This window comes from Plecotus auritus (genome assembly GCF_963455305.1).
Source record: "Plecotus auritus genome assembly, chromosome: 10".
Taxonomy (NCBI): domain Eukaryota; kingdom Metazoa; phylum Chordata; class Mammalia; order Chiroptera; family Vespertilionidae; genus Plecotus; species Plecotus auritus.
In genome coordinates, this window is record NC_137785.1 from 47,884,631 (window position 1) to 47,900,864 (window position 16,234).

Below are 16,234 nucleotides of genomic sequence, written 5' to 3' on the forward strand. Positions count from 1 at the left end.
ATGTTTCTCCCAAGTAGACACCTATGGCCCTTTGATGGTGATGTCTAATTGCTACCCCTTCATTTTGTGGAGAAGGGAACCAAGGTCTGAGGAGGTAAGTGACTGCCCAGAGCCTGCCATCTTGGAGGGACAATACTTTCGGGCCACACTGGCTGCCCTGGCACTCAGGGCTACAGTGTGTTTTTCTAACAGAGGCCAGACCACTCTGTAGGACCCTAGCCTGAGACTGACAACAACTGGCTACAAAACGTGCAACTGTGGCTAGGCCTTGGTCCTATGGTTTTTCTCCTGGTTGCCCAGTTTCTAAGAGCAATGGAGAGAAGGTTTGTTGAGGGTGGGGTGACTGAATTCATTTACAGTAACTTCATGCCCTTTAACATCTCCTCGTCTATTTGGGGCTTCTGATGCCTTTCTCTTGTGTTTGTTCTGACCTTTCTAATCTTTGACTAGCCTGAATTTTACTCCCATAGGAAAAACAGAAAGCCATTGTGTCAGGATGACACAGTAGGAAAATCTTCCAGTGACTTCATTTTAGGTATTCTGTCCACACCACTGTTTGTTTAGTGAGTGTGTTCCCCATCATAGCTTTGCCACATTTGGGATGAGCCACAGTCTTCTCATCTGCCTTGGATAGCCACTAGCCAGACATCTCAAATTTAATGTGTCCAAAAGGCCTGCTATTTCTGCCCATCTTCCCTGTCTCTTAGTAAATGGTACTAGTATCCACTCATTTGCCCAGGAAAAAATCTGGGAGCCATCCTTGTTTCTTTCATATCATTAGTACCCACATTCAGCCAGTCTTGCTGACTCTGCTTGAGTCTCTCCTGTCACTCAGCTTTAGCCTTGCTGACTGTCTTTCTGTTTCTCAGACATGCAGAGCTCTTTCCCTTTACCCTAAAAGTTCTTCCTTCTGATTCTCTCATCAAGCAGACCTCTGCTCAGGGATCATCACTCAGTAAGCTAATTTGACTACTTATCCTGGTCAGTCCCCATCCCCACTCCCATTTCTAGCCCATTACCTGGCTTTGTTTTCTTTAGAGCACATTTTACCTACCAGTTATTTTCTTTTTTAAAAAATATATATTTTACTGATTTTTCACAGAGAGGAAGGGAGAGGGAGAGAGAGTTAGAAACATCAATGAGAGAGAAACATTAATCAGCTGCCTCCTGCACACCCCCTACCTGGAATGTGCCTGCAACCAAAGTACATGCCTTTGACCAGAATCGAACCTGGGACCCTTCAGTCCGCAGGCTGACGCTCTATCCACTGAGCCAAACCGGTTAGGGTGACCTACCAGTTATTTTCTTATTTGTTTATGGGTTTTCTTATCTCTATATATAAAAGCCTAAGCAACTGTGATGATCGGATGACTGGACAACCTATGACATGCACTGACCACCAGGGGGCAGGCGCTCAATGCAGGAGCTGCCCCCTGGTGGTCAGTGCACTCCCACAGTAAACCTTCCGGCTAACCTCCTGCTGCCGGCCTACCTCCCGCGGTCCCTCCCCCTGGCTGGCTGGCCCAATGGGCCCAGTCACCAGCCAGGCAGGGGTGGGGTGGGGGACCCCACCATGCATGAATTCATGCACCAGGCCACTAGTATATTTTCTCTGTTCCCTTAATACCACCCACCATCCTCTCTTGTCAACCTCATAGAGTAGGTCTGGAGTTGATGATACTTTTCCTTTCCAGGGGATGGGAATTTAGCATAGTGGCCCTAAACCAAGCTGCTGCTGTAGCCACTGTTACTAAATGAGGTGTATAACAACATTCTGTTTTTAACCCCAAGCTGCCTTTCCCACACATACCTATATACCTATTTATACACAGAGACTCTTAATTGTGTTTGGAAAAATACTGGCTATCAAATGATAGTTTCAAATGAAGATACATTACAGCTCTGATTTTCTTGGAAAAGCTTTTAACTTCATAGCACTATGAGGAGACAAGGAGCTGAGGTTTGCTTCTCTGCACAAATCTTTCCAGATGCTCAATAACTTTTATAGCCATAGAGGATTGTATTAGTATCCTATTGCTGCTATAACAATAGTAGTGGCTTACAGTTCTGGAAGACAGAAGTGCTAAAATCAAGGTATCAGCAGGATGATATTCTTTCTGAAGTTTTTAGGGAAGAATTTGCTTCATTGCCTTTTTTTAGCTTCTAGAATCCACCTACATTCCTTGACTCATGGCCCCATCCTCTGCCTTCAAAGCCAGCAGTGTATCATCTTCCATTTTCTTGGCTTCTATCACCATATCGCCTTTTCTGGCTTGACCTTCCTGCCTGCCTCTTCCAAGGATCCATGTGATTGCATTGTGCACCCCCCCCCCATAATTTAGGGTAACCTCACCATTTCTTTTTTTTTTTTTTAATATATTTTATTGGTTTATTACAGAGAGGAAGGGAGAGGGATAGAGAGTTAGAAACATCGATGAGAGAGAAACATCGATCAGCTGCCTCCTGCACACCCGCTACTGGGGATGTGCCCGCAACCAAGGTACATGCCCTTGACTGGAATCGAACCTGGGACCCTTCAGTCCGCAGGCCGATGCTCTATCCACTGAGCCAAACCGGTCAGGGCAACCTCACCATTTCAAGAGTGTTAATTTACTCACGTAAAATCTCCCCCTCCCCTCCTTTTTTTTAGCTATGTAAAGTAGCATATCACGGTTCTGGGGACTAGGACAAGACATCTTTGGGAGGCCTTATTCAGTGTACCACAGGGATTGAGTTTTCTTCCTTTGGGTACATCTATATAATAGATAAATCATTTGGGAATTGAAAAAACACACAAAGGAAGTATATCTATTTTCCAGCGAAACTGAGGTGATGGTGAATCCTGAATTGACTCTAAATAAATTTTTTGTTTTTTAATTTAATTCTTCAGTTAAAAATTTTTTTAAATCCATATTTATAGTTAGAATTAAAAATCTAAAAATTCTGTGGTAGTTTTGTCAAAATAATTGTATAGTTTATTTTTTAAGGAAACTATTCAAAATACTTCAATATTTATTTTAGATCTTTGAAAATGTAAACATCTGTTGTTTTTGGTGGAAGTTATTGAGCTCCCATACACGGACACAAAAATATCTCCCATATTTCCTTTAGTCACTAAGTAGGAAGTGGTTCTTTCGGATTATTTCACTAGCTTTGATAAATCAAATGGCCACATTATTATTCATTTTTCTAGAGTACCTACTGCTTCAGTCCAAGAAAGCTACAAAAAGAAAGCCTTCTAGCTCATGTCTTCTACCTTGTAGATAGTAAAGCCTGCATAAAAGATGTGCTACCCAGGATCATCCTTGTGGGAAAAAGAAGTGGGGTGGGGCTTGGGTGGAGGTGTGTCCTGGTCTGCTGGCCCTGGCTGCGGGGTGAGGCAGGAGGGTGGGTGTGCCTTGGAGCGAACAGAGATGGCAGTTGCGGCCTTCAGACAGAAGTACCAGTCAGTACCTGTGTCTTCCTCTAGGGTTGAGCCTGGGCCTTCCCTCATTGCAGGCCTGCAGGCCCCCTGACTCACTGCAAGACAGAGGTCCCAGGTCCATAGCTCCCTAAAACCAGTGCATCTGACCACTGTCATGGTGATGGGGCAGGGGATTGGGGTGCTTCCACTGCGAGGGTAGTCACCACCCCAAATGGGACAGTACCTGTGGCAAGAAGAATATGGGTTTGGAACTTAAAGATTTGGGTTCAGCCTGGCCAGTATGGCTCAGTGGTTGAGTGTCAACCTATGAACTAGGAGGTCACGGTTCATTTCCCATTAGGGCATATGCCTGGGTTGCGGGCTCGATCCCCAGTGTGGGGAGGCAGCCGATCAATGATTCTCATCATTGATGTTTCTGTCTCTCTCTCCCTCTCCCTTCTTCATGCTGTGCCCCAGAGTTATTTCCTGAGTCATTTCTTCTTTGAAATTGATAAAAATATACTATATTAAACAACAACAAAATACTTTAAAAAAACCCCACAAGATTTGGGTTCAAATCTCAGCTCTGGCACTTCTCAGCTCTGTGGGCTGATGAGCAAGGCCCAGTCTCTTGGAGCGGTAGAATGGCAGTATTTGGTGAGCCAAACACATAGGGTTATCCTGGTGTTCTTCTAACAGGTTGCTACATTGTGGTCAGTTACTGTGTTGCATATGGCAAGTCCCCATGCTCCAACTGAGAATCCAGGAAGGGAGGGAAGGAAGGACTACTGTGACTGGTGTGGATATGGATCATGAGTCAGGGGAAGCTGGTGGGCATGCTTGGGCCCATCAGGCTCAGTCTGAGCCAAACCTGGAGGGATGGTTGTCTTCCTCTAGGGCTGAGCCTGGGCCTTTCCTCATTGTAGGCATGCAGGCCCCCTGCTGTCCTCACTGCTGTCCATATGGCTGTTCTTTTATTATTATTATTATTATTTTAAATTTTCTCCTTTTTATTAAGCTTAGAATATTATTTTTAAAGAGCATCCCCTTTGGCTAATTTGCATTTACAGAAGGATCATGGGAGGCCTTCAGTAACTTTCTTAGAATATTTAATCAAATTGCTTACAAAGACAGTGGCTTATTCAAAGGGAGGGGTTGGCCCCCACGGTTCCAAGATGGCGGCCCCCGGAGGACCGGCAAGACACATGGCCATCATGGCGGCTGTCCAGTCCGTTCAGATCTGGTTTCTGTAGCTGGCCGTGGGCTTTGCGTATGGTGAATTTTCCTCACCTTTTTTCGGTGAATTTTCCACACCTTTTCTTGGTGTATTTTTTTCCTCCTTCGCTCTAGGCGAATAATATCATCTCCTCCATATGTCCAGAGTTAAGGCGCCAGTTGCGGGAACCCCTTTCACGTCCCGCGTGGTTCAGGGTTCAGGTTCAGGGTTTGGGTTCTGGAGGAGGTCGCACACAAATGAAAGAGACTAGAAAAGTATTAATTTGGGAATATTGGGGGCCAGGCGGGAGCCCACCTCTAGGGGGAGGACTACCCTGGCTGTTCTTTATCTATGGCCTTCCATAGACCAGGGGAGCAGCCGCCGCCAGGAGCCGGAGGGCCTTCTGCATCGAAGCCTGAGGAGAGGCCTTGCCTAAGATAGCCTTATCAGCTTGCCCCTGGATGGTGGAATGGGCATTGGGGGGAAATGGGCATTGCTGTGTCCCAGAGTCATTTCCTGAGGTCACATGATTTGCATACCCACCAGCAATAGTAAAGCCCTTCCCATTCCTGGGTATGAGGAGCTTAGAATTTGGGTTAATGCCCAGAGCAGCACCATGTCCCCTGAACCAGGCAGTCCCAGTGTCTCTGGGGAATTGGGAAGGTAAGAACAGAACCTGGTTCCAGGTCCAGGCCTTGGGCCTCTAAAACCAGCCCTGAGCAGTTCTCATGATAGTTGCCTTGTGACTTGGTGGGGAGATGCCTGGAGGGGAGCAGCAGGATTTTGGGCTCTGCACCCATTAGTGAGAGCCATTCAGCTGTGGCCTGTTCCCACTAACGGCCCTTGGGGGGAATCTTCATTTAACCAGAGGGTTCCTGGTTGAAGACATGAAGGATTAAGATACATAAGGCTTGGGATGGATGCTGTGATTATGAGGAGCAACTTGCCCTTGAGCCCACTGGTTAAAATGCAGGGCTGAGTTTAGGCTCCAAGGTCTGGTCAGCCCCACCTCTTCAGTCATGCTCTCTGCCTCCCTTGCTAACCCCTTTCATGCATCTGTTCTCACCCCAACACCTTTGCTTAGAGCCTGCCCACAACTCTTTTCTTCAACCCATGCCACTTGGGAGGGGCAGGGTGTCATTAAGCATGTTTACACAGGCCTGCTGCTTGGACACTAAGGAGGCAGCAGAGGCTGGGAAAGTTACTGGGAGGGGTGCCTTGGGGAGTAGACCTGCCTGCCAGCTCCTCAGCTTGCCTACCCTGTGTGGGTCCTGGGCTTGCCTGGGCCCTGAGGGCTCCATTTCTGTTCCTTAGCCTAGCAGGCAGGTAGGGCCCTCTGCAGCAAACATCCTCCTGTTCTACCTGCATTCGTGCCTTTACCTTTACTTCTCCCTCCTGAAATGACCCCCTTCATTCTCTTCCCTTTATAAAACCTTGGTACACATTAGAGGTCTCACTTCTGCCTTATCATTTCTATTCAGCATTGTATTGGAGTTCCTGGTCAGTGCAGTAAGTCAGGAAAAAGAAATAAAAGGCATGCAGAGTGGAAAGGAAGAAATAAAACTGTCTTTATTCTCAGACAGTATATTAAAATATTCTACAGAATCTTCATAAAAGCTACCAGAATTAATTGGTGAGTTGAAAAGGTTGCAGGACATCAGGTGAATATATCAAATATCAAATATATGTATGTTTTTAATAGTGTTATTGAGATAAAATTTACGTATCATAAAGTGCATCCATTTAAAGTGTACAATTCAATGGTTTTTAGCATGTTTACAGAGTTGTACAAATTATCATAATCTAATTTTAGAACATTTTTATTACTCCAGAAAGAAACCTTGACCCCATTTCCCCATCCCCAGAAATATTTTGTTATAATAGCAAGAAACAATTGGAAATTAAATTGAAGTATTTAGAGGTAAATTTATCAAAACATTAAAGAAGACCTAAATAAGTGGAGAGATAGGCCATATTCGTGGGTTGGAATAATCAGTATTATTAAACTATTCTCCAGATTGACCTATAGATTCAACACAATTCCAGTCAAAATCCCAGTAGAAATTTGAGACATTGTTCAGAAAATGAAAAGACAGACCATAGACTGGGAAAAAATATTTACAAAACACACAAGAGAATTTAGATCCAAGATGTATTTAGAACTCTTACAGCATAAGGTACACAACCCACTTTTAAAAAAGGGTTAGCCCGCCTGGTGTGGCTCAGTGGTTGAGCATCGATCCAGAAACCAACACTGGTTCAATTCCCATTAGGGCATGCCCGGGTTGTGGGCTCAATCCCCAGTAAGAGGTGTGCAGGAGACAGCCGATGGATGATGTCTCTCTCTCATCGATGTTTCTATCTTTCTTCCTCTCTAAAAAAATCAATGAAGACATATGATTTATTTATTTATTTATTTATTTATTTATTTATTCTTAATATATTTTTATTAATTTCAGAGAGGAAGGGAGAGGGGGAGAGAGATAGAAACATCAATGATGCGCCCTAACCGGTTTGGCTCAGTGGATAGAGCGTCAGCCTGTGGACTCAAGGGTCCCAGGTTCGATTCTGGTCAAGGGCGTGTACCTGGGTTGCAGGCACATACCCAGTAGGGAGTGTGCAGGAGGCAGCTGGTCGATGTTTCTCTCTCATTGATGTTTCTAACTCTCTATCCCTCTCCCTTCCTCTCTGTAAAAAATCAATAAAATATATTAAAAAAAAAAAAGAAAAGAAACATCAATGATGAGAGAGAATCATCGGTTGGCTGCCTCCTGCAGGACCCCTACTGGGGATCTAGCCTGCAACCTGGGCATGTGCCTTTGACTGGAATTGAATCTGGGACCCTTCTGTCCTCAGGCCAACACTGTATCCACTAAACCAAACCAGCAAGGGCAAAACATAATTTTTAAAAAGGGGTTAAAGGTTTAAACAGACCGTTCAATAATTTTCTAATAAACCAAAGGTAAATAAGTATATGAAAAAAGGTTCAACATCCTTGGTCATTGGGAAAATGCAAATTAAAGCAAAATGGTATTAAAACCCTATTAAATTGGCTAAAAGAAGAAAAAAAAGACAACTGACTATCAATTGCTGATGAAAGTGTGGAACTCATATACATTGCTAGTGGGAAGGCAAACCAGTACAGCCACTTTGGAAAAACAGTTTGGCAGTTTGTTATCAAGTTAAACATGTACTTATCTTATAACCCAGCAGTAGCCACTTCTAGGTATTTACCCAAGAGAAATGAAAAACATATGTCTGTATGTAAATATGTATTGGTTTTATTCATAATAGCCAAAATTGGAAATGACTTAGATGTCATCAACTAGTGAGTGGACAAACTGTGGTATATCCATATAATGGAGTGCTACTCAGCAGTAAAGAAACAAAATACTGGTACATCTAACAATGTAGATGAATCTCAAATGCATTATACTAAATGGAAAAAAAAAACTAGTCATAAGATACTCCATATTCTGTGATTTCATTTATATCACATCTGGAAAGGCAAGAACATAGGAACAAATCAGGGACTTGGGGGTAGGTGGAGGGGGATTGACTACAAAGAGGTAGGAGGAAACTTTTTGGAGTGATGGAAATGTTCTATATCTTGAGAGTGGTGGTGGTAACGTGTCAACATTTGTTAAAATCTGTTAAAACTTAATTGAACTGTCAGTTAAAATGGGAGAATCTCATTACATGTAAATTATACTCCAGTTAAAAAATATTTTTTTCATCACTTCTCGGCTTTTTGGCTAAGATCAAGTATAAAAAAAATTTTTTTTAACCCACCATGATACACCTCAGAGCTCATTTCAAGGCCCCTCTCCTTGAGAATTTCCCTGACCCATCTTCTTGTTGCACGGATTCTAGTAAGTCCCTTCCAGGTCACTCATGTGGTTCCTGCTAACCACAGCTTGGGCTGCTTCTTCAGAAGGGCTGCCTCAGCTCCTCAGGGGTAGTGAGCTGCTGGACTCACTGCTCATTTGGCACAGCCAGACCCTGTCCACAGTCGCTCAGTGAGAGGCCAGGAATGCTGACTGATGTGGTGGTGACAGGCTGGGGAGAGGAGTTCAGACATGGGTGAGCTTCTGTGGCTGTCTTGCTTCTCTCAAGTACCTCTACTCAGCTGTGACTGCTCTCTTCTCCCACAGGTTGGGATAAACATTCCTACGGTTACCATGGAGATGATGGGCATTCCTTCTGCTCCTCGGGGACTGGTCAGCCCTATGGTCCCACATTCACCACAGGAGACGTGATTGGCTGCTGTGTCAACCTCATCAACAGCACCTGCTTCTACACCAAGAATGGCCACAGCCTTGGTGGGTACATAGGGGACCTTGGAGGGTTGCTCTGTGGAGCTGCTTTGGTTGGTGAGAGGCCCAAGGGCAGGCTTTGAAGCCAAAGCAGTGTTACAGATCCTCTGCTGAGCTCTGGGGGAACTGCAGCCATTTCCAGGCACTGGAGCCTGCAAGGTGAAGGGAGGGTAGCATGGGCACTCCCTTTGTTAATCCATCCATTTAGGTTCATCTATCAAGCCCAGGTTCAGTGCTGAGAGAGCAGCATTGTCGTGGTCATGCTCCTGGCCTGTGTGATATTTGTTGGAGCAGGGTTTGGAGTTGGTGAGAAGTTTGAGGGTCCCAAATACATACTTGATTGGTAATGGTTTGCATGCCCCTGGCCTGGGCCCAGACTTTGGCCTGCCCTTCTGGCACTCAGGGCGATGTTTGCTGTGGAGCAATATTGAGGGCTGTTCTGGTTCAGGAGGTAAACAGACAGGCTGGAGTCAGATGGGGCCAGGTCTCTTTCAACCTGTTTGTGGTTAATAGACAGCAACCTGGACAGACTTAAATTTAAAAAGGTCCCTTTGGCCCTAGCTAGTTTGGCTCAGTGGATAGATTGTCAGCCTGTGAACTGAAGGGTCCCGGGTTCACTTCTGGTCAAAGGCATATGACCCGGTTGCGGGCTCAATTCCCCCAGTAGGGGGCGTGCAGGAGGCAGCTGATCAATGATTCTCTCTCATCATTGATGTTTCTATCTCTCTCTCCCTGTCCCTCTCTGAAATCAATAAAAATATATTTAAAAAAAAGAAAATGTCCCTTTGGTGAAACTGAGAAGGATGGACTGATTGGCGTAAGGGCCAGCAGAAGAGGCAGGTGGCCTGAGGCAAGGCAGTGGTAATGGGTGCAGGAAGTGGGAACAGGGGTGGCCTGGCAGGTCTTAGTGACAGATGGGGTGCCTTAGCAAGAAGGGCAGATGGGAAAGTGGCTGGATTCGTGGTGCTATCAACTGGGATTAGGAACCCAGTAGGAGCAGTAATCAGTGGAGGGTGATGGGGCCCTGGAGGGTCCCTTGGAAGAGCAATCCTGTGCACGTGGGGAAATTTGGGGTTAGAACTTGAAAGAGACGGAGGCTGGCTATACTGATGACTTGCCAGAGGACTGACTGGTATTTGGCCTTGAGTGAGAAGAGCCCTTGGCCAGAGTGGTCCTGTGATGGTGCCTAACGTCTGGACCTTCCTGCCTGGGTTTGCAGAGATCTCTGATTTGGCAGAACCATACCAGCCACAGGCCTTCCCAGGAAAAAAGTTGGGTGTTTTACTTGTAACTCAACTCCTAGGAGAACCACTTCCCTTGGCTTGAGGGGCAGTTAAAAGGGGGTTGCCACTCCCCACAACCCTTCAGTGGCTTTTCCAGGAACTGAGCCCAGGCAGAATCAAAGGACCTGTTGGAAATGGGGTTTGCTGGTGGCTGGGCTGACTGATCAGGAGCCAGCATTCCTCAACAAGGCAGTCAGATGCCACAGCCCAGGGTGGGCATCGAGAGCATTGCACAGACGCTGCATAGCTGACTCAGGTGCACATCAGAGAAACTCTCCTGTGAAATTCATGGCCACCTTGCTACAGTTGCTGATATCCCACTGGTGAGGTGCTAGTAGCTGGAGGAGAAGGCCAAGATCTCAAGATGGCTTCTCACTCCCCACTTTGTTCTTTGACTTCAGCTATTTCTTGGCTCTTGGTTTTCCTGCTGTCACAGTCCCAGGGGTCACTGCTGTGGGTTCTCACTCTTGGGTAAAGAGCACCCTCTGTAGCCAGGCCCAGTCCCTTCTGCTCTGGATTCCTGCCTTCTTTACATTCTTCCAGCTTGTCCACACCTTGGTCTACTTCGCTGTGGGACCCACATTTTGAGGTATACCCTGCTGTCTCCTGTGTATCTGCACCTCCCTCTGGGCCCTAAATGAGTACCAGGGTCCATGAGCTATTTGTCTGTCAGATCCCCAGGTCCATAAGGAGCTTACGGCTACCCTAATGTCAGTCCAAACCCTCACACTGTTTTTAAAGAGTCATCTTCCTAGTGCATGCTTTGTATAGACCTCACATATCTTGTTAGTAGGGGTATATTGCCTATTTTTTTTAGCCTGTCAGGATCTTATATGATCATGTTTGTTCTATCTCAAATATATGGTATTCTTTTCAGCATTGCATTAACCTAAAATTTGATAAATTTGTTTATGTGTGTTTTTATTAAGATACTAGAGGCCCGGTGCACGAATTTGTGCATGGTTGGGGTCCCTCAGCCTGGCCAGTGATTAGGGCTGATAGGGGCTGGCTGGCCAGGGGGAGGGACCATGGGAGGTTGGTTGGTTGTGGGAGGGCACTGACCACTAGGTGGCAGCTCCTGCATTGAGCGTCTGCCCCCTGATGGTCAGTGCACATCATAGTGACCAGTCGACTGGTCATAATGGTCAGTTAGGCTTTTATATATATAGATTAAAAAATTGGAAGATAACCAGGGTAAGACTTGAACCCTTTAGCCTATAGCTTGTTCGGGGTAGACACCAACCATTCAAGAATCACTTTATGTTATTTTGAAACTCATGTTTTTCTCTCTTGTCCACAAGGATAGTACTGAGACCTTACTAAAAATGATATCACCTGTCCCCTGCATTTTCTAGACCATGAAATTTAATAGAAAGGCAATGAACTTGGAGTGATAGACTACTTGGTGACTTCTAATGACCTTGTTTCCTTTTCACAAGCCAGCTTATCAATAAATGTGCTTCAGAATCTCACACAGGATCAATGAGCCAATCACTGCTCTCTAACTTCAGAACCTTTTCCCCTTTAGAGAAGAATGATGTTTCCTGGCCTCCCCGTTTATTTCATTTATTTTATTGTCCTCTATCACAGCACTCTCCCTTTATGGCTTTGATCAGTTGTCTGTGTAATTATTAGTTGCATGCCATCTCTCTTAGGCTTGCAGCTGGTTTCCTAGTGCCTATCACAAGGCCGAGCTCCTGGGAGGTCTCAGCAGATACTTGACAGATGGGTGAATGAGCAGGCGAATGGAGACAGGAGACTGATGGCTCATCCACAAGTAGTTGGTGTACTAGTACTAGTAGAGTCATTTTTATCCAGCTCTGCGCTCTCTCACAGGTTGTTGTTGTTTTTTAATTGAAATATACTTGTACTGATTTCAGAGAGGAAGGGAAAGGGAGAGAGAGATAGAAACATCAGTGATGAGAGAGAATCACCAATTGGCTGCCTCCTGCATGCCCCCCTCTCCCCACAACTGGGGATCCACACCGGCTGGGCTTTCACAGGTTCTTTATACCCTCAGCCTCATTGAACCCTGACCTATGTATGTTTGGCTCAGGGCACTTCTCATCAGCAAATTAGAATGTCTTGTTTGCATCTTGGATCTTTTCTTGGACCTTCTTCCTGTGGGCCAACCCAGATGTTTTCATCACAATGGCCTTGCAGAGGCTCCCAGAGATCTTTTCCAGTGTATTAGGGGGTGGAGTCACCTCTTTCCTCATCCTCCTGGAAGCACTTCAAGGTCTTATCCTTCCTGAGTGCCATAGACAGAGCTGGGTGAGCCTGGGTAGGCCATTCCTTGCCCAGAAGTGTGGCAGTTGCCTCACCTGGTGGCACAACTGCAGTCAAATTGTACACAGACTTTATAGTTCATGAAGCAGCTTTTCTTCAGATGGACAGATTTTTTTTTCTTGTTAATCCTCACCCTAGGATATTTTCCCATTGATTTTTAGAGAGAGGGAAAGACAGAGAAATACATCGATTGGTTGCCTCCTGCATGCACCCCAACCAAGAGAGGAGCCTGCAACCGAGGTACATGTCTGGGACCTTTCAGTCTGCAGACTTATGCTTTATCCACTGAGCCAAACTGGCTAGGGCCAGATGGGCAGCTTTCACAAAGTATCTCAGTTTCTCTCTTGAGGTGTCAGAATTAGTGTTATTCTCTTTTTTTTCAGTTTGCCAAAGGTTATATACACTACAGATAACTGATGGAACCTGAACTTCCCCTTCTTCCAGAGTTCTGTGGGCCTCCTCCATGAGCAGGGGGTACATCAACAGCAGCCTGGCCATACTGAGATCCATGCGGGCAGCTCCCATGTAGACCTGGGAGGTGGATGTTGAGGTCTCCTGGGTTCAGAGGAGCTCCTAGATTTCATTCTGCCAACTCTGTGACTGCTGACTCTGCCTGTGCGGCTCAGAAGTGGCCTCAGGTAGACAGATCATGGAGTTTATGAACTTCATTCACTGCGGAGCAAAGTAGCCCCACAAAGAATATAAATAATCTCTCTACACCTTGATTTTTTCATCTGTAAACTGGTTCAGAGAGTGTATACCTTCCAAGGTTGCTCTGAGGATTAAATGGTTTAGAGAGAGAGGAAAGGAGAGGGAGAGAAAGAAACATTGATGGGAAAGCGAAGCATCAATTGGCTGCCTTCAGCATGCTCCCTACTGGGGATCAAGCCCACAAACAGGTATGTGCCCTGACCCAGAATCGAACCAGCAACCTTTTGGTGCACAGGATGATGCCCAATGAACTGAGCTACACCGGCCAGGCCTAAATGGTTTCTTGTTAAACACTGAGCCCAGTGCCCAGTACAGAAGAAGCATGTGGTATACATTGGCTAGCTGGCAGTATTCTGGCTCCAGGTTTACTGGGAGACCTATGGTTAGACCCCTCACCTGTTCTGTCTTTTGCGGTTTCAGTTTCTTTTCTGGGTGCTGTTGGGAAAGCAGACTAGGACTTCTAAGGAGTCAGTGGTTTGAAAACCTTTCAGGGCAAGAGCTCAGGAGTTTCTTAAATCTCTTTTTTTTTTTTTTATATATATATATATATTTTATTGATATTTCACAGAGAGGAAGGGAGAGGGATAGAGAGCTAGAAACATCGATGAGAGAGAAACATTGATCAGCTGCCTCCTGCACGCCTCCCACTGGAGATGTGCCCGCAACCAAGGTACATGCCCTTGACCGGAATCGAACCCGGGACCTTTTAGTCCGCAGGCCGACGCTCTATCCACTGAGCCAAACCGGTTTCGGCGAGCTCAGGAGTTTCTAAAAGATAGTAAGACTTTATCAAAAAAAAAAGAAAAAAAAAAAAAAAGGGAAGGCTATGAGTCCTCAGGACAGTCTCCTTTGGCTCTGTCGCTTCTCAATCTGTAGAACATGAGTGCTCTGGTGGATATTCTGAGGCTTCTCTCCTGCTCAGATATTTGGGTCCCGCTCCCCTCGACCCTCACGTCTGATTCAGGCTGAGGTCCCTGGAAACAAAACCTCTTCTCTTGACAGGAGAGTTCAGAGGGTACACAGGCCAGTGTTAAGCTGGGCTTTGTTGCCTTGGGAAGCTCTGGGGACTCTTGGATGGGTATGGGCTGGAAATGGGCAGCCATCACCCTCACTGTCTCCAGTGCTGTCAGCTTAGAGATGATTTTGGAGTATCAGACTAGGACTGAGTTCAGCCCTACCATTTCTGCTAATTTTATGACTATTGGCAAATCATTTAACCTCTGAGGTTTTCTTTTCTCATTTGTAAAATAAGGATAAGAAAGTGTGCTTCCCAGAGTTGGTATGAGGAGCAGATGAGTTAATGAATGGAAAAAGGGCCTGGCATATATAATAGGTTTCCATCAATATGTGTTGGGTCAAGAGAAGGATCAGGTCTGGAAAGGCCTCAGGGGTACATCATTTGGTTTTAGTCTTTTCTAGTAGGCTTTTCCTGAGAGAATGGAAGCACTGTAGACAAATATTTTTTAATATGTTTTTATTGATTTTGGAGAGAGGAAGGGAGAGAGAGAAACAGAAACATGGATCGGTTGCCTCCATCCAGTACACACCCTGACTGGGGATGGAAACTACAACCTGGGTATGTGCCCTGATCTGGAATCGAACTGATGACCTTTTGGTGCACGGGACGATGCTCAACCAACTGAGACACACTGGCCAGGGCCAAATATTTAAGTATCGATCTGACGTCACTCCTGGCCAGGCCATCCAGCAAAGGGAAGGCCACGGTCTAAAACTCTCGGGCCCTAGCATGTGCTTGGCATCTACCATAGGGTCGATGTGGTGACCAGCCCTTCCCCAGCTATTGTGATGGACCGCCTGTGAGCTCATGACTGTTTCTTTCCCTCCACAGGTATAGCCTTCACAGATCTCCCGGTAAGTACTACCATTGGGTCTCCCCTCTTTGGGCTTTTGGGGGCTTGGTTATGGTGGTACCAGAAAGTGCAGGGTGTGAAGTCTGCCCTTTCCCCACCCAGGGATATGGACTATGTTGTCTACTTGAGGGTACCAGTAGGGGGTACTTGCTTGCCTTTATCCAGTAGCGAGGGCTGGTCTTCCTCCATGACTCTTAGCAGGTGCAGTGATTTGTGGCATTTCCAAATACAGCTGCGGCGGGGGGATGAGGGTAGCCCCATGGCTCAACTGCTCTGAGCCAGTTCTGTGACTTACAGCCAATGGATTGGGGTGCAGAGTATATAGAATTGTTCCTGAACTGTTAGGTCCCTGTGCATTCCCATCAGAGATCCCTGAGGAAAGCCAGTACCATAGGGAACTTGAACCTGCTACCTTGCATGAGCCAGAGAGGTGAGCTTTGTGGGGTTTTCTCTTCTTGGAAAAGGGTGAGGTTTCCTGCTGCTCAGTTCAGGGCTCATCCTCACCTCCTGCACCCCTTTATTAATTGTCATCATGGGCCTCATCCTATACAGACTTCCACCCAGATGCTGGGAGCCTGGCTCCCTGCTCTGTTTGCCCTGGCCGTGTTCTGGAAGGAGGAAGGGTTTGCTGACTCTGGTGGCTGCTTTGGGATCCTGGGGCCTTGTGATCTGTGAAGCCCAGATGGCAGCACCCAGGATCCTGTTAGAACCTCTTGTCTATGGATCAGAATCCTTTCCTTCTACCTGGAGGCCTCAGAAAGGGGCCATGGTCCTAGGCAAAGTGAATAGACACAGAAGGAGAATCCTGACTAGAGAAGAGTCTAGTTGTGGAGACGTGACTGACTAGGGAAGAATCTAGTTGTGGAGATGTGACATGAAATAGCCAGACATGAATGTGGTCAGTAGTAGTGGGGTGCCACAGGAGGCACTGAGTGAGGGAGTGACCGGGCAAAGCTGGTCATGGCAGGGGATAGATAGAAAGCAGGGAGCCCCACACCCACGGAGGGACATGCCCAAACCTCAGTGGCCTGAAGATCATCTTAATGAGTCTCTGATAGGAAGGGCAGTGGCCTCTCTTTGCACTTTGCCAGCGTCAGGGGCTCTAAACCACCTAACTCCTTTCGCCATGCTCTCCTCTTCCTCCC

General features: G+C 46.3%; 1 protein-coding gene across 2 annotated transcripts in view; it reads left to right on the top strand.

Annotated features, from left to right (window-relative positions):
* Positions 1-16,234, top strand: part of RANBP10 (RAN binding protein 10) — a 67,828-nt gene that overhangs the window by 42,003 nt on the left and 9,591 nt on the right. For both annotated transcript variants that reach the window (XM_080644350.1, XM_080644351.1), the window contains exons 4-5: positions 8,774-8,941; positions 15,068-15,090. In XM_080644350.1, the coding sequence (XP_080500476.1) occupies positions 8,774-8,941; positions 15,068-15,090 (191 nt within the window). The remainder of the gene's footprint in view (positions 1-8,773; positions 8,942-15,067; positions 15,091-16,234) is intronic.